Raw genomic sequence first — 22276 nt, forward strand, 5'->3', positions numbered from 1 at the left:
CAGAATCTTCCTAAGGACTACAGGGCCTGGGACTTTATCTCCACTTCCCATCCTCCTTTGCTTGAATTGGTTGAAGGTTGGCCTGGGAGTGTTAATTCTAATGCACTTTAAGATTGGGCTATATAACTGCAGAAAAGCAACTATCACGGGTGTGATAAAGCTCACAGGCAAAGGAGAAGGGAGATACTCACTGGAGGTGGGAAGGTTGTCATCTTTGCAGAAAACTGTGCCTCAGCTATTGGCAAACTGTGATAGGCCAAGAGAATATGGGATGGGGCATCAACAGCGTCTGTTATAAGGGCTCACCTCTGAGAATATAGTGAATGCCTTTCAAGGTCTCTCTGCCCTCCCTGCACCACATTTATTTAGCATTAGTGACCTCTTGTCTTCCAATACATGCCCATATCACATGGCCCTGCAGCCTCACCACATGGACTGGGTCTGGGATGGACACTGACCCAGGCTGGGCCAGAGGACCAAGTGACATGTGGCCAGTTACTCCTGTAGCAGATGTGCATGGGAGCTGTGGGAAGTAATGCTCCATTCATGGTGTGGACTAAAGGATGGTGGGCTGCAGAGAAGACCAAAGCAGACGAGCAGAGAGAAGGCTCCAAATGGAGAGCTTAGGCAATTTTATCATGTTTGTTTCTTTTAGAAGCCCAATATCACTTCTTCTCTTTGAAAAAATTTGTTGTGTTGAGACAAGGTAAATGTACTAGTTAATATTGCAACAGTCATAAAATTTGGAAGCTTACATAAGCATTATAATATGCTCATTGATTCTGTGAGTCAGGAAACTAGAATTTGAACACGACAAAGTAGAAATGGATTTTCTGTGTGCCAAGATGCCTGCGGATCCCCTCGGAGTACTCCATAGCTGGAGATGACACACCCATATTACTTTCAAAGATTGGAGTTTATTGCACAGCAACAGTGAATCATTGCTCACTCTGGGTCCTGGTTCTTCCAGGATTGGCAGGTACACCATGTCCATAAAGAATCTTTCTGAAGTGACCCTTCCTGTCTCTTTTTCCATCCCAGGACACAGTATGATTGGGTTAGGTCATTACTATCTAACCTGGCACACCCCAGTAGAACCTGGTTTCTTGCTAAGCTACCCCATGGCCAACTGATCCTCTTCCTTCTCAGAACACACATGTTTTCCTCCTGCTCAGATCAACTTTGGCAGAGGTTGAGGCCTGGCTTAGCTGGATGCTTCTTGCACAAGTTGCTTCAAAGCCCTGGGCCTTATTTCTTCAAATAAAAATATGAAGCCGGGTCTCATCCTGGGTGGCCATGCTCTTAGACCCTTGCATCCTTCTCTTCTGTCCTTTCCCAACAGCTGCCCAGTCCTGGTTGGAATATTCTAATACTGACGTATTTACCCTCATTAGCCACTTAACCCAGAATCCAATTTTAATTATAATCCAGAAACATCAGGTGATGAGTGAGGCTGCTGTACTAGAATGGGAGAGTTCAAGTGTCAATTCAATAGTAAAAACAGTTCTTAGGCCTTTCCTTATCTTATTCTCATCAAAGAGCTTTCTCTGCAGAAGGGACCTACTGGTTCATCCTTCCTGGTCCTTGATCTTCTGACCTAGAGTGGCGTAATCCTGCTGCCACCTCTCTCTCGAACTCTGGTGCCGAATGATTCCAGGAACTGGGCCATGCTGTGGTGGGAATGACCTTACCCTGAGCATGTCACTCATGCATTGAACAACAGCTGAGAGCAGAGCTTAGAGTTGGGCCTTGTAAGGAGAGAAGAATCACATCCTGCAGAAGTCTGTCCTGAGGAACAGGTACTCCAGTCACAGCAAAGACACAGTTGATACCTGGATAACAATAATAGAAGACAGGACATGGGAACAGCAAAAGATATGGGTGTCAGAAGAGGCCGAGAACACTTCAGGCAGGAACATTCAGAGTTGTTCTTGGAGGAAGTAGGCACGAAGGCTGGGCAGGATTTCAAGGGGCAGAGATGGAGCAAGCAATTCAAGTGAAAGGCATGGCATGGGAAAGGGAGCGCTGGCCACAGGGAGTGCAACGTTGTGATGCAAGTCCACTGTGGAGCCATTGCTAGCGTATTAACTGCAAAGTTTTGAATTGAATCAGAAGGGAATTGGAGGCCTCTAGACTAAGCATTTATTTATGTATATTTTATTATTATTTATTTATTTATTTTGAGGCAGGGTCTCACTTTGTCACCCAGGCTGGAGTGCAGTGGCATGATCTCAGCTCACCCTAACCTCCACCTCCCAGGTTCAAGCCATTCTCCTGCCTCAGCCTCCTGAGTAGCTGGGATTACAGGCATGTGCCACCACACCCAGCTAATTTTTTTTTTTTTTTTTTTTTTTGGTAAAGACGGGGTTTCATCATGTTGGCCATGCTTGTTTTGAACTCCTGACTTCAAGTGTTCTGCCTGCCTCCTCCTCCCAAAGTGCTGGGATTACAGGTGTGAGCCACTGCACCAGTTCCAGACTAAGTATTTAGACATTTGAGGGGATTATTGACAACTGGGCCTTGGGAAGATTATTCTGGAAGATATCTATACAATGACAAGATTGGATTCTGTGGGGGAGGGATTATGTTTATGGGGAGGAGGGTATGTGTGCTGGTGTGTGTGTGTGGTCCTTGGACTTAACCCCACCACCTACTGGCAGAAGGTCAAGGTCAACTGAAAGTCTTTGCTCACTTCCATCTTCTGCCTCCACCAGAATACCACCTCCCCATGGGAAAGGGTTTTTAATCCTCACTCAGTATTCTCAGCACGTCTTATGCAATAGCTTTGGAGTGAACAACAAGACCTTCATAACAGCCACTGCAACTGCTGTCTCCTTTCCTTTGCTATCCCTCCCACTCCAGCCATGCCTGCTTCCCCCAAGGCCTCCCGCGCACCAGGCCCAACCTCCAAAGCCAGCAACATGAACAAGAGTCCTCTGGCTTTGGAAAGACGGCGGCTTATGTTTTCCTCCTCATGTTTCCTCCCAGGCAAAATCACTCTACATAGAGAGCCCTCTCCTCGTCGACACCAGCAAAGCCACTGACACCTTGGGGATCTCAAGGCTTTGTAAAAGAACGGAAGGAAAGAAAGAAAGAAAGAAAGAAAGAAAGAAAGAAAGAAAGAAAGAAAGAAAGAGAGAGAGAGAGAGAGAGAGAGAAAGAAAGAAAGAAAGAAAGAAAGAAAGAAAGAAAGAAAGAAAGAGAGAAAGAAAGAAAGAGAGAGAGAGAGAAAGGAAGGCGAAGAGAAGGAAGAGAAAGAGAGAGAAAGGAAGAGAGAGGAAGGAAGGAAGGAAGAAAAAAAAGAAAGAAAAAAGAAGAAAGTGAGAGAGAAAGAAAGAATAAAGTGAGAGAGAGACATATGAAAGAAAGAAAGAAAAGAAAGAGAACGAGAGAGAGAGAAAGGAAAGAAGGAAGCAAGGAAGGAAGGAAGGAAGGAAGGAAGGAAGGAAGGAAGGAAGGAAAATAAAGGAAAAAAGTCTTGCTTCCAAAGACAGAAAAAGGAAATAGAAATACCTAATAATCCCAAAAGGTTATTTGCTGCTTGAGATTTTTGGGGGGTTTTTGTGTGTGTATTCTACCTAGTAACTGCTGAGAAATAAGGCTCGAGACACCATTGGCTGGTTCAGCCTCACTCGGCCAATCCTGGGCTCGAAACTGCTCAGTGGAAATCTTGGGACTTTTTGGACACCCAGAGAACAGGTCCCAGATACCGAGTCCGCAACTCCAAACATCGCGATTAATAGGAGGTGAACACAGCTTTTCTCTTCTCTTTGGGATGCTTTGTTGTCTGGTGGTGACTGTGCCCATGGGTGAGTTGTATCGGAAAATCGTCATGTGAGGATCAGAGGGGAAAAGAAAACAGAGGTTAGTTCTAGAAGGTAGGAAAGGGAGAGGAGGCGCTACAGCTCCGGGGTGGGGGCGGTAGCTGGGGGCGGTAGGTGCGGGGAGCGGGATCTGCTCTGGAGAGGAGAGGGGGTCCTGGGAGACAGGAAGCCTACTGGTGGGGAGGCGCAGCCTCGCCTGGCTTTACCTCGAGTGTCCCGACCTGGGTCTCGGGGAGGGGGAAGTGGAGGGACGAGAGTGTGAAAGAATCCAGGGACAACTGAAGAAACCGGACTGTGGCCCGAGAAGTGAGCAGAGGAAGTAGGAAAACGGCCCCCTTGATCTCTGCATTGATGGCTTACTTATAGAATGTTTACGGAATCCGTCTTTCGGAGATACCTGAGCCTTGAGATGCAAGCGACTCTCTGAAGTTGGGGCACTGATGAGACCTACTTGAGTTACAGGAGAGGTTGGGCCCGACCAGCACTGAGGTGCCAAGACTCCTAGGCTGATTCTCCTCCTCTGTAACCCTAGGCCTCTGGTCCCTGCCTGTCCTGGGTGCTCATGGAACCAGCTGCTGCTCTGCACTTCTCCCTGCCAGCCTCCCTCCTCCTCCTCCTGCTCCTCCTCCTTCTCAGCCTGTGTGCACTGGTCTCAGGTAGGGATGTGTGTCACTTGCTGCTGTCACCTCTCAGAAAGGAACATCAACCCTGTAGTCTGCAAAGGGAAAGAAGGAAGGACTGTGGGGTTGTTGAGTTACCCTTTCATTCTGAACATGTTCACTGAATTTATACCAGCACTGTCCAAAAGAAACACAGTGAGGCACAAAGGTCAAGTGCATATACAAGTGCAAATCTTCAAAAAGATTTTTTTAACCTTTTATTTATTTGTTTATTTATTTAAGAGAGAGTATATTGCTCTGTTGCCAGGCCGGAATGAAGCAGATGGAGAATGAGATCATAACTCACTGTAACCTGAAACTCCTGGGCTCAAGGGATCCTCCCATCTCAGCCTCCCAAGTAGCTGAGAGTACAAGCAAGGGCCACCACACTCGACTAAGTTTTATTTTTTGTAGAGACAGGGTCTCACTATTTTGCCCAGGCTGGTCTCAAACTCCTAGCTGTTAAGGATCCTCCCACTTTGGCCTCCCAAATATCTGCAATTACAGGCGCAAGACCCTGTGCCTATTCTACTTTTTATTTTAAAAGGTAAAAATATACTTGAAATAAATTTTAATAATGTATTTTGTTTCATATAAATAACCACATATCAATATTTAAATGCTTAGTTAATAGAACTATTACCAATGAGATATTTGACATTTTGAAGTTTTAAATCTTTACAATCTGTGTGTGTTTTACACTTAGAGTTCATTTTGATTGGAACTGTTAAATAGCTAGTGGATAGATACCCTAATGGACAGTTCAAGTTTACACTACACTCAGGCACAGTGCTAGATTGCAAAATGGAGGAAAATCTCAGGGGCACAGGGTGCCCAGGGCGGGCTCCCCAATGTTTCCTTCATGAAGCAGGAGCAGCCTCAATAGTTACTGCTCCCAGGGGTTGGTGCTGCCGACCAGCCACAGCTACTGGTCCCCAGAAGGGTTCTCAGCCCAAGAACCCCTGTGGCCTTGGAATATCTGCTTCCTTTCATCTCTGGAGTTTTGTTTGTTTGTTTGTTTTTGTTTTTTGTTTTTTGTTTTTTTGCCTTAGAGATGTGATAACTGACATCCTTGTCTGATTCTGCCCCTTTGTTGAACAGCCCAGTTTACTGTCGTGGGGCCAACTAATCCCATCCTGGCCATGGTGGGAGAAAACACTACATTACGCTGCCATCTGTCACCCGAGAAAAATGCTGAGGACATGGAGGTGCGGTGGTTCCGGTCTCAGTTCTCCCCCGCAGTGTTTGTGTATAAGGGTGGGAGAGAGAGAACAGAGGAGCAGATGGAGGAGTACCGGGGAAGAATCACCTTTGTGAGCAACGACATCAACAGGGGCAGCGTGGCCCTGGTCATACATAACGTCACAGCCCAGGAGAATGGCATCTACCGCTGTTACTTCCAAGAAGGCAGGTCCTACGATGAGGCCATCCTACGCCTCGTGGTGGCAGGTGCATCACTTCATTTTGCTTTATTACTTTTGCACAGTGTGACTTTTGGGGAAAGTTTCTCCCTTAACCTCAGGCCTATTGCAGACCAACGGATTTCTATCTGGCGTCCCCTTTCCACAGAGAAAGTGGCTTCCTCTTGCACAAAGGCCACATGAGTGGGTTTGCCCTGCTAAGCTATAGGTTTCACTTCTTTTTTTTTTTTTTTTTTTTCAAGACAGAGTCTTGCTATGTTGCCCAGGCTGGAGTGCAGTGGTGCGATCTCGGCTCACTGCAACCTCTGCCTCCTGGGTTCAAGCTATTCTCCTGCCTCAGCCTCCTGAGTAGCTGAGATTACAGGCATACACCACCATGCCTGGCTAATTTTTGCATTTTTTTAGTAGAGACGGGGTTTCACCATGTTGGCCAGGCTGGTCTCAAACTCCTGACCTTGTGATCCACCCGCCTCTGTCTCCCAAAGTGCTAGGATTACAGGCGTGCGCCACCACGCCCAGCCTGGGCTTCACTTCTTCAGAAGCACACGCATTCCTCAGCTGAGGCCATGAGCAGGGGAAAATAGTTAATCCCGGAAAAGAAAGTCTTATGCCTGCCTTGGCACTGAACTGTGCACGTCTGAGAGTGAAAGGAGACACTGTCAAAAATTGTCCCGGGGCAATCAGAATCAATAAGAACTGCCCAGAGAACTATGACATGAAATCTTATTTTTCGATAAATATTAATCTTGACATTTTCTTCTTTCCTGAAATACTGATTGCAGAGAGAGTGACTTTTATATAAATAGATGATTTTTATTAAAGCACAACTAAATACAGAAACAAAATTATCTATAATTCCTGCTAACTCCACAGAGAAAGACTAAGAATTTAGTTGGGAAGAAATTGGTAAGGCTTCAGCATAGAAATGCACTTAAACTGGGATTTCTAAGAGTTTGTTAAAAGTGACACTAAGTGATTACCTCAGTGTTGCGGTTAGTGTATTTTGCTTTAAAAGGTATATTTCAGGACTCAAAAAAGCCTTTAAGTTGCAGAATAATTCATGGTGACATTTCAGTCCATCAGACCAGTGGAGGCAAGGACTAGGAAATTGGGTTCTTCCCAGGGGGCCCCAAATCATAACAGGTAGGAGACCCTATCTTTGCTACTCACAAAGGCAACCTTACATCTGATTAAAACAGAATATCGTGGATGGAGGGCTTCTTGACCCATTGTCATGACTGTGTTCACAGCAGCACTGCAGTGTTGCCCAGTAATGAATGGTTCTATGTGGCAGGGACCCACTACTCTTTCTCTGTAAAACCAACCCTGTCCTGGCCTTCCCTAGTCTGAATTGGGTTGCTGTAGGACTTTTTGTTTACTTGCTTATTGTACTCTGTTTTTTGGATTGGTTGGTGGCTGATTTTTCCCTTAAATCTATTGTGTCATGCTTACCTGTATTGAACCCATGGAATGTTTTGTAGGACTTTGTTTTCCAATTTGCTGAGGTATTTTAATTTCTTTTCTAATTCAGGATTTCTGTGTGAGCCTTCAAATGCACAACTAGCTTTTTTCTCCTGACAAAAATTAAACAGAGCAGAAAGCACTAGGCTTAAGTGATTGCTTTAATTTTCTTTCTTTAACATAATTTGTTGGGAGACTTTACAAAGGAATTATTCAGGAGAAGTTTGGATGATCACGCATGGCTGAAGGGTCTCCCAGGACCATGCTTTTGCAGCTCTCTCACTCTGGGTATTCTCTTTCATTGAAGCTTCTAGTAAAGATAGAATATATTTAGGATGAGCCTGAATTATTAGGATTTTTGGTGATGATCTCTGACATTGAGGAGGCGATATGGTTATCTTAAGGATCCCAGGGGCATCCAGATATTTCTAATACATTGATGTTCTTAAAGGACTGTAAGAAAATTCTCTATTGGATGGAACCTCTGGGAGGTAAACAACTGTGAATTAGAATAAGAGTTGGCTTTGCCAGCTAGCTCTGTCTATTCTCCTAAAAACCATCACCTCCTATGGAGGTAGATAGCCATGGTGATGTGAGGCCCTGAACTAGACAGAAGTGTCAGTGACTTTGCTTCAAAAAGTTTCTTAAGATTTAGTCAAGGCTGAGCATAGTGGCCCATGCCTGTAATCCCAGCACTTTGGGAGGTCAAGACAGGTGAATTGCCTTAGCTCAGGAGTTTGAGACCAGCCTGGGCAACATGGCAAAACCCCATCTCTACAAAAAAAAAAAAAAAAAAGAAAGGAAAAAAAGCTTCTGCCAACCTGATAGGTTTCTGTCATTAGTGTATTATTTTAGAGCTTCAGGAAATTGAGGTCTGCAGAGAAGTCATCCCAGGAGCAGAAAGTGAAATTCTCAACCTGCCTGTTGAGAATTTGGACACACCCTCCTGGAAGTGAGAAAATTAGTCTTTGCCAGAATAAATTGCACAGCAAGCATTTATATCAGACAGATAGATGCTTGGTGCTGTGATGGGGCCTTCAGGTGGAGCATAAAGAAAAGTGTGCAATGTGATCCTTTCTGTTTGAGATCTCACAATTTATTTTGCATATTGGTTTCCTGATGTTCTCCAAAACCAAGGGTCTTTCTAGCAACCATCCTTCAAGGTGCAGTAGGGGCTAAGACACCACTGCCTTTTGGCTGAGCCCTGGTCTCCCTTTCCAGGCCTTGGGTCTAAGCCCCTCACTGAAATCAAGGCCCAAGAGGATGGGAGCATCTGGCTGGAGTGCATATCTGGAGGGTGGTACCCAGAGCCCCTCACAGTGTGGAGGGACCCCTACGGTGAGGTTGTGCCCACCCTGAAGGAGGTTTCCATCGCTGATGCTGACGGCCTCTTCATGGTCACCACAGCTGTGATCATCAGAGACAAGTATGTGAGGAATGTGTCCTGCTCTGTCAACAACACCCTGCTCGGCCAGGAGAAGGAAACTGTCATTTTTATTCCAGGTTAGTTCTCTGCCCTCTGAGACCTATCGAGTGTATGCAGGATCCTCAGCACCCAGATGGAGCCCAGAGCGGGAATGGGGGCAGCAGTGTGGGTGGAATGGTCCTGGGCCCTGAGGAGCTGGAGGCTGCAGCTGAGTTGAGACGTCTCCCCTCTTCACAAAGGGAGATTCAAAGAGTCCCAAAACACAAGAGTAGGAGCCTCTTCTCTGAGGGTAAACCTGGTCTTTTTTTTCTTGATTAGGTCTTTATGCTGCAACAGTTGTAAAATATTAAGGACAACCATCAAACCTGGAGAGTAGTGTGGGTGGGTGACTGTCTATGCTTGGCATTCCTGTATGTTGCAGCCACCCCTTCCTGTCTATGGGACTTCCCAAAGGACAGAGCTGGGGAAATTCCCTATCAACAGACATTCATAAATGTATTCAACAAATGTTCAACAAGCATTTCTTATGTTTAAGACTGTACCGGAAACCAAGGGCCAATAATTGAACAAAATATATCAAAATTTCTCTCCTCAAGGAGTTCATATTCTAGAGAGAGACAGCGGCCGGGCACGGTGGCTCACACCTGCAATCCCAGCACTTTGGGAGGCCAAGGTGGTTGGATCATGAGTTCGGGAGTTCAGGACCAGCCTGGCCAAGATGGTGAAACACCATCTCTACCAAAACTACAAAAATTAGCCGAGTGCGGTAACAGGCGCCTGTAATCCCCGCTGCTTGGGAGGCTGAGGCAGGAGAATTGCTTGAACCCAGGCGGCAGAGCTTGAGTCAAGATCGTGCCACTGCACTCCAGCATGGGCAACAGAGTGAGACTCTGTCTTAAAAAAGAAAAAGAAAAAAAGGGAGCACGCGAGAGAGACAGCAATATATGAAATAATTGAAACAAGTGATTAAATAATAATCTATATATTCTATCACATGGTGACGAGCATGTAGGAAAAATTAAGCAAAGAGAAAATAGAGAGTTCCAGGGGTGTGAGGCATCAGAATTATTAACAAGGTGGTCAGGGAAGACTTCACTGTAAAGACGGAAATTGAGCAATCAAGACAAGGAACCATCAGATGCTTAAGGACTGAGCAGCCAAGGTACAGGAAGAGCATATGCAAAAGGCCTGAGGAAGGAGCGTGTCTGGCAGTCTCCAGGACTCCCAGGAGGTGATGCTGGTGTGGCTGAAATGGAGTGAGTTCAGGAAGTAGGGGGAGATGAATTCACAGAGTGATGCAACTACGTTATATATGGCAGCACAGGCCACAAACAGGCTTTGGCTTTTAGAGTGAGTGAGTGGGAAGCATTGGAAGGTTTTGAGCAAATAATTAACATGATCCCACTTGGGCTGCTCTGCTGAGAGTAGATTACAGAATAGGGCAGAACAAGAAGGAGGGCACTCTAGTATTCCAGGCGTGAGTGATGGTGGTTTGAGGCAGGGTGATGGCTGTGCTGACTCAGCATGGCTGGTTAGTTTTATGCACTCTGGTCCTTTCCATGGTGACTCCAGATGTTTCTGCTTTGCCCCCTTCTGGTCCCGGCCCTGGCAGTCAGCCAGTGTTGAGCCAGCATCGCTTTCTCCATCTGAGGTTTCTGAGGGAGAAGCCAACAGAACAGGTGGCTGAGGAGCTCTTCAGATGTGCTCTTAGGGGCACTCTCATCCGGATGTTCTATTTCAAACTAAATGGACTTTTCTGGCTGCCTTTTCAGAATCCTTTATGCCCAGCGCATCTCCCTGGATGGTGGCCCTAGCTGTCATCCTGACCGCATCTCCCTGGATGGTGTCCATGACTGTCATCCTGGCTGTTTTCATCATCTTCATGGCTGTCAGCATCTGTTGCATCAAGAAACTTCAAAGGGAAAAAAAGATTCTGTCAGGGGAAAAGAAAGTTGAACAAGAGGAAAAAGAAATTGCACGTAAGGAATTTGTAAAGAAAGTGTGGAAAAATAGAAAGAAATTCAAAAAGAAAAATTAAATGAGTAGGAGGACAATTGACTGTCATAGAAAGGCCACAGCTCTCACAGGTACCGGCTTAGGGAAGAGAGAGAGGAAATGCACAGCAGCAGCCACAAGGGCTTGGAACTCTCATGTCGTAAGAAGTAATCATTCAGAGCTTTCTTTCTTCCATGCTGCACACATTGCATTCATTCACCTGGCTATGCGCAGCACTACATGGCTGAACGAAAGTTCAGACAAAAGTCTAACAATGTACTGATACTACCCAGCCATCTGATCATACATCATTGCTGGTTTCTGACTGTTCCCTAGGCATAAAGGAAGGGTGATGTTGGTGTTCATAGAAAGGACGGTTCCTACGTTGTTTAATACAAGCTCAATTTCTCTTAGTTCTTCTGTTGAAGACATGATTTTGTTTCTGTATTTTGTTTTCAGAGCAACTTCAAGAAGAATTGCGTAAGTTTAGCCTTTCCTGAACTACTCCGTGTACAATTTGTGTTCTGCTTACTTAGCAGTGTCTCATGACCTTCACCTCTGTCTGTCCCTTGCAGGATGGAGAAGAACATTCTTACATGCTGGTGAGTGCCTCTGATGTTCCCTCAGATCTCAGCTTTCTCCCCACTAGCCAGCTAACAGGACTCCTTAGAGGAGATGAGCAAGGGGCCCAGGGCTAGACGGGGACCATAGGGAACTGGGGTCAGTTCATCAACAGTGTCCCAGCAATGATGCATCATGGCTCTTCTGTCAGGGAACCCCAGCAGCTCTTAATGAACCCTGCAGTTTACGTCCCCAGGACCCTTTCTCTTTTGGAATAATTTAATGCATGATTATCAAAGGTTTCCCATGCATAGTAGCCTCCTAAGAGTTACATTTCAGAAGTCATTGCTCTTTGATTCTGGATCAATTTGAAAGAAAATAATGCTGTCTTAGCAATTTATATCCTGGGAATGGTATAGACTGTGCACAGTTGAAGACCTATGTGAGGAAGAGGCCATAAGGGTCCCCAGTAAGCCTGATGCAATGGTGTACAAATAGGTGGCCAGAAATACCTTTCTGCCTCTAAGAGAGCACTGATATTCTGCGTGTAGTCTGCCAGGGGAAGGGGTTTGGGTGAGTGGGAGGGTGAGTGGGAGAGCACAGAGAAACCAATCGCCCACTTTCAGTGAGTTCTCATCTTGTCATTCGGCACCTCTGCCTGTCAGCACCAAAGAATCCAAACTTTACCAGATACCAGGGCCCATGGACCTTTCCTCTTTGGTGAGTTTCAAAATTGCCACTGTCATTTTGGGACACAATCACAACTTGTCACAATCAGACATATCAACTTGTGGAAAAGAGAAAATCATTTTAATGCAATAGAAAAGTAGACTGAATAAGTAAGAATACATGCAGAAGGTAGAGGTTTGCAGAATGCTCAGCTCCTGGGGCATTTCCTGTATGGGAGAAGTAATCCTGGTAGATGTCAGACTCATATTGTTAAAGCAAAACTGGATTGAAGTATTTCTTCCCTAACTTTGCCCACACACCCCTCAGGCACCAGGTTTTCTTTTGCACACATTTATTCTCCTTCTTTATCCTTTGAAGTGTGCCCTTGTCAGCCACTTAAAACAGTTGTCACCTATTAAAACAACCTATAGGACCAACGAAGAGGTCCTTCACCACCTAGGACAGTGTGTAATGATAGACTCACTTAACTGATCCATTGAGAGGTATGTGGGGGAACAATAGGAGATAAAGCTTCTGTGATGGTTTAAGCCAAGTTGGAAAGTTTCTAACTAAAGAAAGTCCCAGAGATCATATGTCTTGAATAGAAAAGGGATCAGATCTTAGAATGCTGAGAAAAAGTGGGAACCATTAATTTTGGCTCATTTCCTAAACTCTCTGGATTTCATAGAGCCACAATTCTTCTCAACCTGGGGGCACTGCTTCTGTCTCTGGAGAGATAGAAGTGCAGCTTCCGTAATTCTCAGGGTATGAGCTGCCTGGGATCAGGGGACCTTCATGGAAACAGCCACTACATGGGGAACCCCCTTCAGCTTTCTGAGACTTCTCTGGGGACCAGGAACCACACAATCCCCAGGGTTCCTGAGACCCCAGGCATAAACCTGAGACTTCCTCTGCAGCTGATGTGGTCCTGGATCCAGACACCGCTCATCCCGAGCTCTTCCTGTCAGAGGACCGGAGAAGTGTGAGGCGGGGCCCCTACAGGCAGAGAGTGCCTGACAACCCAGAGAGATTCGACAGTCAGCCTTGTGTCCTGGGATGGGAGAGCTTCGCCTCAGGGAAACATTACTGGGAGGTGGAGGTGGAAAACGTGATGGTGTGGACTGTGGGGGTCTGCCGACACAGTGTTGAGAGGAAAGGGGAGGTCCTGCTGATTCCTCAGAATGGCTTCTGGACCCTGGAGATGTTTGGAAACCAATACCGGGCCCTGTCCTCCCCTGAGAGGATTCTCCCTTTGAAGGAGTCCCTTTGCCGGGTGGGCGTCTTCCTGGACTATGAAGCTGGAGATGTCTCCTTCTACAACATGAGGGACAGATCACACATCTACACATGTCCCCGTTCAGCCTTTACTGTGCCTGTGAGGCCCTTCTTCAGGTTAGGGTCTGATGACAGCCCCATCTTCATCTGCCCTGCACTCACAGGAGCCAATGGGGTCATGGTGCCTGAAGAGGGCCTGACACTTCACAGAGTGGGGACCCACCAGAGCCTATAGAATCAATTCCTTGGACTCACAGCCATGCAGATAAGCCCTGGCCATCTCAGCAGCCACCGCACAACCCCGCTAATGAAAGACACGCCCTCCTCCCCTCTGGTCACGTAAGAGAACATCTTCCAGCTGCCTTTTTCACACCCACTCCAGCCCTCTGCCCCAGTTTTCTCCTCCTCACTAGGCTGTGGCTTTAGTAGTTCCTTTGCTTGTAATTACGGGATGGGATCCAGGCATAGGGAACTAGTTGTTTCATAGCTCCCAGTCAAAAAGAAAGTGAGAGAAGCTGTTGGGCAGCGAACCTACTGTTTAAAATCAGGATAACCACATTAAGCCCAATATGCCAGTTGGCACCAGATGCTGTGGACTTGGAATGAGGCCTACAGGGTTCACCAGGATGAGAGAGGAGAGAGGAATCCACAGGACCACCAGAAGGGAGAGGGAACCAGATATGCAGATCAGAGATAGAGGAAGTGGAACCAGAGAGCTGGGAGGGACCAAGGTTGTAAGGATGGCTAAGTCCCACCATAAGAGCTAAGGGGTCCTGGGAGATGATGGCTCATTTCCACCCAACCCCAGGATTTCCACAGCACACACCCACAGGCCTGGACCTGGGATGAAGATGAATGAAGAACATGGACTCATGTGGATGTGGTTTGGCTCAGATGTCCCTGCAATAAACAAGGGGTCAGTATGTAGTCCCTGAGTGTGGTTGAGGTTTGAGGTCCTGGTCGAGCAGGGCAGTACTGGACCAGGTCTACGTCAGCATTCAGGTTCAATGGGGACACCAGTGGCTTCAAACTTCCTGATCTAATTATGTTTTTAGACACTTAGAAATTATTGAGGACTTTAAAGAGCTTTTGTTTATTTGGGTTAATATTTATGACATTTGACATTGAAACAAAAATTTAAAATGTTATCTTTTAATTTATGTTAAAATAGCATTAATAAATCAGTTATAGGTTAATGTAGATAGGATGTTTTGTGAAAAAGCAATCTATTGTGTCCAAATAAAAAAACAAAAAGTGTGACACTGGTTAACTTTTTCCAGATCTCATGTCTGGCTTAATAAGAGATATTTGTATTCTCATATCTGCCTTTGTATTAAACCTATTGGTATATCATAGGTCATGTTAGCTCAAAAAAACTTTACTGCACACTACTGACAGAATGAGATGAAAAACGATTAATGTTTCATTATTATTATTGTGAAAATAGTATTAACACTGGGGACTCCTTAAGAGTACATCAGAGTTCTCTCTAGGAATTCCAAAACCACATTTTGAAACTAGAATAGTGGATCCTGGAAGTTAATCCATGTGCTGGTTAATTTTAGATGTCAACTTGACTGGATTAAGGAATACCTAGACAGCTGGTACAACATTATTTCTGGGTGTGTCTGTGAGTGTGTTTCCAGAAGAGATTGGCAAGTGAGTCAGTGGGAAATTCTCTCCTTCTGTTGGCTGGGTGCCCAATACAACAAAAAGGCAGAGGAAAGGCAAATTCTTCTCTCCTCTGTAGCTGAGACACTCTTCTTCTTCTGCCCTTGGACATCAGAACTCCTGGCTCTCCGGCCTTTGAACTTCAGGACTTGTACCAGGAGGCCCTGGGTTCTCAGGCCTTTGGCTTTGGACTGAGAGTTACACAATCAGCTTCCCTGGTTCTGAGGCTTTCAGACTTAAACTGAGCCATGCTACCAGCATCCCAGGGTCTCCAGCCTACAGAGGAGCTGTTGTGCGACTTCTTAGCCTCCATAATCACATGAGCCAATCTGCTTAATAAATGCCTGCTCATAGATCTGTATCTACATCTATATCTGTATGTGCATCTATATCTATGTCTATATCTATATCTATATCATATTGATTTTGTCTCTCTGGAGAACCCTGACTAATAAAATGAGGCATCTAAAATTCTAACTTGAATGGTAGTATTTTAGGTTTTAGACAATTCAGTAATCCAGTTGGACTGAAAAAATCTAAGTAATCAAAAATTTTATTACTGCAGTTACAAATAGACACAATATTGAAAGAATCAGGAGTGATTTTTTCAATACCTGATTTGTAAAGATGGAAAACAAGGTTGTTTGTGTTAATGTGTATGTCTTAGTCTATGTGGGCAGCTATAACAAAAATATCACCAAGACTGAATGGTTTGTAAACAACAGAAATTTATTTCTTGCAATTCTGCAGGCTGGGAAATCTAAGATCAACACCCCAGCATAATGGTGTGTGGTGAGGGCCCATAGACTTGTTCACATGCCAAAGGATAAAGATAGATCTGTAGGGTCTCTTTTGGAAGGACACTAATGACATTCATTAGGGATCCCTCAATCTCAGAAAGAAAATAGAAGGAGGAGATTCCAAACTTCCTGCTGCTACCCTGACCTGCTCCTGCCCCTCCTCATCTATTTTCTCTGATTTAAGAAGCAGGTATCCTTTCCCCTGTGTCAGGCTAATTCTCCATCCACACCCTGGACTCTCACTCTCCAGTTTCCCTTAGGACTTCTGTGCTCAGTTCATTCATTCATTCAACAAAAATCAATGAGTACTAACTACATGCCAATCAGTGTTCTTGGTACTGGGGGCAGAGAAGTGCACAAAGTGTAAAGTCCCATTCCTTATCGTTGTAGAAGACAGAAAACAAAATAAGTAGTAACAGATATGGTGTGTTGGATGATGATAACTGCTCAGGAGATAAATAAATCAGGGGAAGGAATATAGGAAATCACAATTTCTAAAAGAGTGGTAATGAGCAATGGGAGTGAGGCACAGAATACCTGGGAGAAAAGCATTCTAAGTTGAGAGAACAGCAGTGCCAGAGCACAGAGGCAGAAGCACTGTGGTTTGTGTGAAGAACAGCAATGAGGCTGGGGTGGGCAGAGCACACAGGGTGATCAGGAGATTAGGAGGTGACAAGGCCAGAGGGGGTTGAGGGCCAGATCATATATGGCCTTGAAAGTCATCATGCTGACCTGGGCTTTACCTCTGAGAGGGGAGCCACAGGAAGGTTAGAGCAGAAAAAGGACTGGATTTACTTACATTTTAAGAAGTTACTTCACATGCTAGACTGAGATGGGCTGTGGGTAGGGGTGGTAGATGGAGGCCTGAAGACCCAGCTGGGAGCTACTGCAGTGATCCAGGGGAAAGATGCAGATGACTTGTACCAGGGAGGAGCCATGAAAATGTTATGATGCTGGATTTATTTTCAAGACAGAGTAAAAAGGCTTTGCTGATAAACTTACAGGTGGGGTGTGAAAAAGGAGGGCATCAAGGGTGACCACAAGGTTTTGGTCCTAAGAAATGGTACAGATGGAGTTGCCACTTACTGAGATGAGGAAACTGAGGGAGAGGCAGGTTTTGGAGGCCAGGGGAGGAGCCAGCATAGAATCCAAGGTCAGTTTTGGATACGTTCAGGTTGAGGAGCTTACTAGAGATCCCTGTGGAGATGCAGAGTAGGCAGGTCAATAATAAATGTGTAGTCCAGGCAAGAGGTCAGGGCTGGAAACACAAGTTTTTCTCTTTATCTTCTTTATCTTCGTGTTTGTTGCCATGCCTGTTTCACTTTAATGCATTAGTGATCTATTGCTGCATAACAAATTACCACAAACTTAGTGGTTTAAAACAGCACACATTTATCATTTCAGTTTCTGTGGGTCAGAAGTCCAGGCAGAACTTAGTGAGCTCCTCTGCTCAGAACTTCACAGAGCAAAAGTCAAGGTGTTGGCCAGGCTGTAGCCTCATCTAGAGTCTCGACTGTGGGCGAGTCCTCTTTTCAGATCACTCAGGTTGTTAACAGAGTTCATTTCTCTACAGTTGTAGGACTGAGGGCCCCAACTCCTTGCAGGCTGAAGCTGGAGGTTGCTCTCAGCTCCTACAGGCCTCCTCAGCTCCCTGCTGTGTGGATCCCCATGATGACTACTTTCCTCTTCATAGCCAACTAGGAAGACAGAGCCTCTAGAGTGGGTCAGCTAGCAAGAGAGAGTCTTACACTACATAATGTAGTCATGGAAGGGACATCCCATCAGTTTTACCATATTTTATTGGTTAGCAGCAAGCCACAGGTTCAGCTCACACTCAGGGAAAGTACAGGCTGCAAACTGCAAGAGGAGTAATCATAAGGGGTCCACTCCAGACTCTGTCGGCTACATCATATAAGAAGCTCAATGTTCTCCCATTGTAACTGCCCTGCTTCCTCTTTCCCTGGGCAATACAAACGTGCTAACCTCTCTCTAGGTCTCTACTTTCATACAAGCAAAGTCTCAGAAAGAGAACACATACATGGCCATCAGGGACTGTCTGCCATCATGATGGCCACTGCTGTACCACACCATAAACATTGTTTGTTTTCTTTCTTTCTTTCTTTCTTTTTTTTTTTTTTTGAGACAGACTCTTGCTCTGTTGTCCAGGCTGGAGTGCAGCGGCATGATGTCGGCTCACTGCAACTTCTGCCTCCTAGATTCAAGCAATTCCCCTGACTCAGCCTCCCGAGTAGCTGGGATTACAGGCCTGTGCCACCATGCCCAGTTAATTTTTGTACTTTTAGTAAAGCGGGGTTTCGCCACATTGGCCTGACTGGTCTCTAACTCCTGACCTTAGGTGAACTGCCCGCCTCAGCCTACTAAAGTGCTACATTACAGGCAAGAGCCACTACTCTCAGCCCATAAGCATTGTTTCTATCAGTTACTAATGGTTTTGCAAGCATTAAATCCGTTATACATTTCTATTTTCCCCTTCCACCCCCGTGCTTTCCTTTTTAGAGAGACAGGATCTTGCTCTGTCACACAGGCTAGAGTTCAGTGGTGTGATCATCGCTGACTGCTGCCTTGATCTCCTGGGCTCAAGCGATCCTCCTGCCTTAGCCTCCCACAGTGCTGGGATTATAGCTGTGAGACACTGGGCCTCGCTTGTCATTATACACTTCTGTCCTTCCTTTATGGACAACACTGAGTTCTTCATAGACCTGCCTGAGTAGGTGTTCCTGCCTATGTGGCGTCTGCCTCATCAATCCCCAGGGCCCTCTTCGTGGTCTTTCCCTACTCCTAGGGAGATACTTCTCAGAATTCTTGTTCCACTTGTTCCAGAACTGCTGATATTCCTTAGGCTTTCGTCCTGGCCTCTCTTTTCACACCACATATGCTCTTGCGGGGTCCAATCCGTTTTCAAAGCTCTATCCCATAAGCAGACCCCCACTGGCACTTGCATTTCTGTCTCCAGCCCCACGCATTCCCTGAATGCCCACTAGACATCTCACAATGAGTGTGTCCAAAACTAAATTCCCATCAACCCTGCCTACCCATCATTATCTGAATGAGTGACACCACCTAAGAGTCATTTTAGCCTTCTCATGCTCTCTTTTACCCACCACATCTGACTGATAGCCAAGCCCTGCTATTTATACTTCCTTTCAATAGTCTAGCTCAGTGGTTTCATCACAGACTCTGGAGTGAGACAGCCTGGACTCATAGCCCAGCTTAGAAAGAAACTACTCATGTGGCCTTGGGGAGTTATTTAACCTCTCTGGACCTCAGATTTTATATCTATTAAATGTGCGAAATAAGGTTTCTACCTCTTAGGGTTGTCATGAGTCGTATTAATACATGTAAATCTCTAAGCACAATACCAGCATGGTAGCAGGTTCTATGTAAGTATTTCCTAGTATTAAAGTTAGTAATCAATAAAGTCTCCTATCCCCCATCGCCAAGCCACCATAATTTCTTGCCTAGAGTGTCACAGTAGCTTCCTTCCTGGTCTCCCTATCTCCTAACATCTGGCCCACCAGATGAGGACGGGATATATTGTGCAACCCCAGTAGACATCATCCCATAGAATACAATGTAAATGGCACCTCCTTCCTCCCATCTTCCCTGCACCTACCTCACTTGTATTTTAAACATACACATTTTCTCATGTCAAACTTTTCAGATATTTTCCCTTCACCTTCCCACTAAAACTCCAACTCCACAGCAGACATCTGTTGATGTTGTCTCCAGGGGAAGTGGATTTAGGACTCATCAATGCAGGGATCAGAATTGAGCCTTTCAGAATGGAAGACAATGAAATTCATTGAGGGTTACTACTTGCAGGGCCTGTGCTAACTGCTCCTTAAATAACTTATGGAACAGATCTCATTTCTGCCCTACAGATGAATAAACAGAGACCTTGAGTAATTAGTTAACCGGCTTTGGGTTCCAGGGCTAATGAGTTGTGAATGAGAACAGATGAAGATAGAAAAAAAAAAAATCTCGAGACAGTAGATAGTAAGGCAGTGTGCCTTGGATGTGCTGACAGATATCTAGATACAGCATAAAGAAAATGTGTGTTCATGAGAGTTCTTAATGGCAACAAGAGGTGGCATGATATCCATGAGAAATGGACATTTGTTGATGAGACTAACTAAATAAAGGAGGCGGATTTCTGGGCATTTTTCCACACCTATTGCATGCAGGACACTGCACTAGGTCTTGTAAAAGACAAAGAGAAGATAGCATCAAGGGCCTAGGTCTTGAAGGAGGGCTGAGTACACTTTCACTAAGTGTACATTCTTGTGACATTTTTTTTGATACACTGTTGTAAGCAAACTGCATGCATTATCTCATTCCATCCTCACAACAGCAATCCAAGAAGTCAAGTACTATTACTGTCCTTATTTTACAGATAGGGAAACTGGGCACAGAGATGTTAGGTAACTGGCTCAAGGTCACGCAGGCCACCTAGCTTGAGAATTAGTGCTCTTATCCACTCCATTATGCAACTTCTACTCACTAATTTTGAACTTCAGTGCCTGAGAACTACTAGATGGTAGGTTCTCAATAAAAATTTGTTGAATCACTGAATTCATTTCTGCCCCATTTCACATCCATTTCTTTCCCAAGATTTCTTTCCCAGAGTTCTGTGTGAAGGACTGCATGAGAAATGGAGCAAGGGGCCTGATACTTTGGAAACTACAAACTTGAGAGATATGAATTATTGGGCCCAGAAACTCCTAATCTGAAGCTTAGCACCTCAGCTGCTTCTTTGTGTCAAAGTGATTTGGATCCTTCAGGCAAGGGTGGGTGATCACTCTTACTGATATAATTTCAAGCAACACAGCTTCTGATAGACTATGAATTTAAAAATAAGTAAATGAGGTGCAGTAGCTCACGCCTGAAATCCCAGCACTTTGGGAGGCCGACGTGGGCAGATCACCTGAGGTCAGGAGTTTGAGACTAGCCTGGCCAACATGGCAAAACCCCATCTACTAAAAATACAAAAATTAGCTGGGTGTGGTGGCAGGTGCCTGTGATCCCAGCTACTCGGGAGGCTGAGGTAGGAGAATTGCTAGAAACTGTGAGGCGGAGGTTGCAGTGAGCCGACAGCATGCCACTGCACTCTAGTCTGGGAGACACAGCGAGACTCCATCTCAAAAAAAAAAAAAAAGAAAGAAAGAAAAGAAGCAAATGAACAAATAAATAAGGATGATGGATGGATAGGGAATGAATAGTGATATGGATTATAATAAAGTAAGAAAGTTTAGTAAAATATTAACTCTATCAATACAATTTACATGGTAGGTAATTGGTATTCACTGAAAATTCTTTCACCTTTGCTTTATGTTTTAGAAGTTTTATGACAAACTGCTGGGGAGGAAAAAGGGAGAGGGAAAAATTTTGTACTTCTGCTGATAACAGAGACCAGAAATACCACTGGCTTAAACAAAACAAGGGTTTTCTTGTTTTTTTTGTTGTTGTTTGTTTTGTTTTGTTTTCATGTAAAATCAATTCAGGTGGTGGCAGTCCAGGGCTGATCTGGCACCTCAGAGGTGTCATTCATGCCCCAGACTGCTTCTGACTTCATTCTCTGCTGTCTCTGCATGTGGCTTCCAACGTCAAGGTTGCCTCATGGTCCCAGGAGGGCCGCTGAACCTCCAGGTCAAAAGCCTACATCGCAGGCAAGAGGAAGAGGAAGTACGGAGAGTGTACCCTCACATTCCCAGCTCTTTTGGCCCCTCCTTTGAAGGATCTCTTGGAGAAGCATAAGCCCATAGCTGTCACCTACAAAACACTGGTTCCAACTTTGTCCCTTGGTCTCTGCTATCTACCAGATGGAAAAGAACGTTGCAGTACCTAAGAAAATTAGGCCTTATCACCAAGAAGAAAGGGGGAATGCATGATGCAGAAGGGACCAGCCATCTCAACCAGATACTACACGGCCTAAATTCAAACATTTACAATATAATTAAATTGCATCAGCCCCAGTCACATCTTAGCCTTAGGAACTTTGATCATTGACTTGCAATCCCAGAAAGTCTGTTTTGAGGTCCTAGGCCACAGGAAGAACCAATTTGTTTTATAGACCTCTTACAGAGACAGCATTCACAGTTTATCTAGAGTCTGGCCTCAGAGAATATGTACTCCACTGGCAGCAGGAGAAACAAATACACAGGAAAATACAGTGTAGCACAAAACAGGAGCTGAGGGTGAATGAAGATGCTCAGAAACACCTGCACTAAAAATTTGCTGAAAAAGGTAAAACGTGTCAAGCAGCACTGCCTCTGAAAGCCAGAAAAATTACATTTTTTGATAACAGATCCTAAGCCTGGATGCTGGAGGTGCTTAAAAATGTGCATTGTGGGCCGGGTGCGGTGGCTTAAGCCTGTAATCCTAGCACTTTGGGATCTGAGGAGGGAGGATCACTTGAGCTCAGGAGTTTGAGACCAGCCTGGCCAATATGGCAAAACCCCGTCTCTACTAAAAATACAAAAAGTAGCCGGGCATG

The 22276-nt window shown here is 45.2% G+C and overlaps 1 protein-coding gene across 3 annotated transcripts; it reads left to right on the forward strand.

Moving 5' to 3' along the window:
• Window positions 1-1865: 1865 nt before the first annotated feature.
• Window positions 1866-14566, forward strand: LOC100975566 (butyrophilin subfamily 2 member A2). Of its 3 annotated transcripts, none has more exons than XM_055113252.2 (8): window positions 1866-3809; window positions 4357-4480; window positions 5585-5932; window positions 8587-8868; window positions 10564-10770; window positions 11246-11266; window positions 11362-11388; window positions 11974-12152. In XM_055113252.2, exons 2-8 carry the CDS (start codon window positions 4387-4389, stop codon window positions 12069-12071), a joined length of 1077 nt encoding a protein of 358 aa, XP_054969227.2. In that variant the 5' UTR covers window positions 1866-3809; window positions 4357-4386; the 3' UTR covers window positions 12072-12152. The 3 variants fall into 3 exon arrangements, with proteins under 3 accessions (XP_054969227.2, XP_063461257.1, XP_057158431.1); XM_063605187.1 differs by lacking the exon at window positions 11974-12152 and adding an exon at window positions 12934-14566 and having other exon boundaries at window positions 1876-3878; XM_057302448.2 differs by lacking the exon at window positions 11974-12152 and adding an exon at window positions 12934-14566 and having other exon boundaries at window positions 1876-3746.
• Window positions 14567-22276: the final 7710 nt, after the last annotated feature.

The sequence above is a fragment of the Pan paniscus genome, chromosome 5 (assembly GCF_029289425.2).
Source record: "Pan paniscus chromosome 5, NHGRI_mPanPan1-v2.0_pri, whole genome shotgun sequence".
NCBI classification, from domain to species: Eukaryota; Metazoa; Chordata; class Mammalia; order Primates; family Hominidae; genus Pan; species Pan paniscus.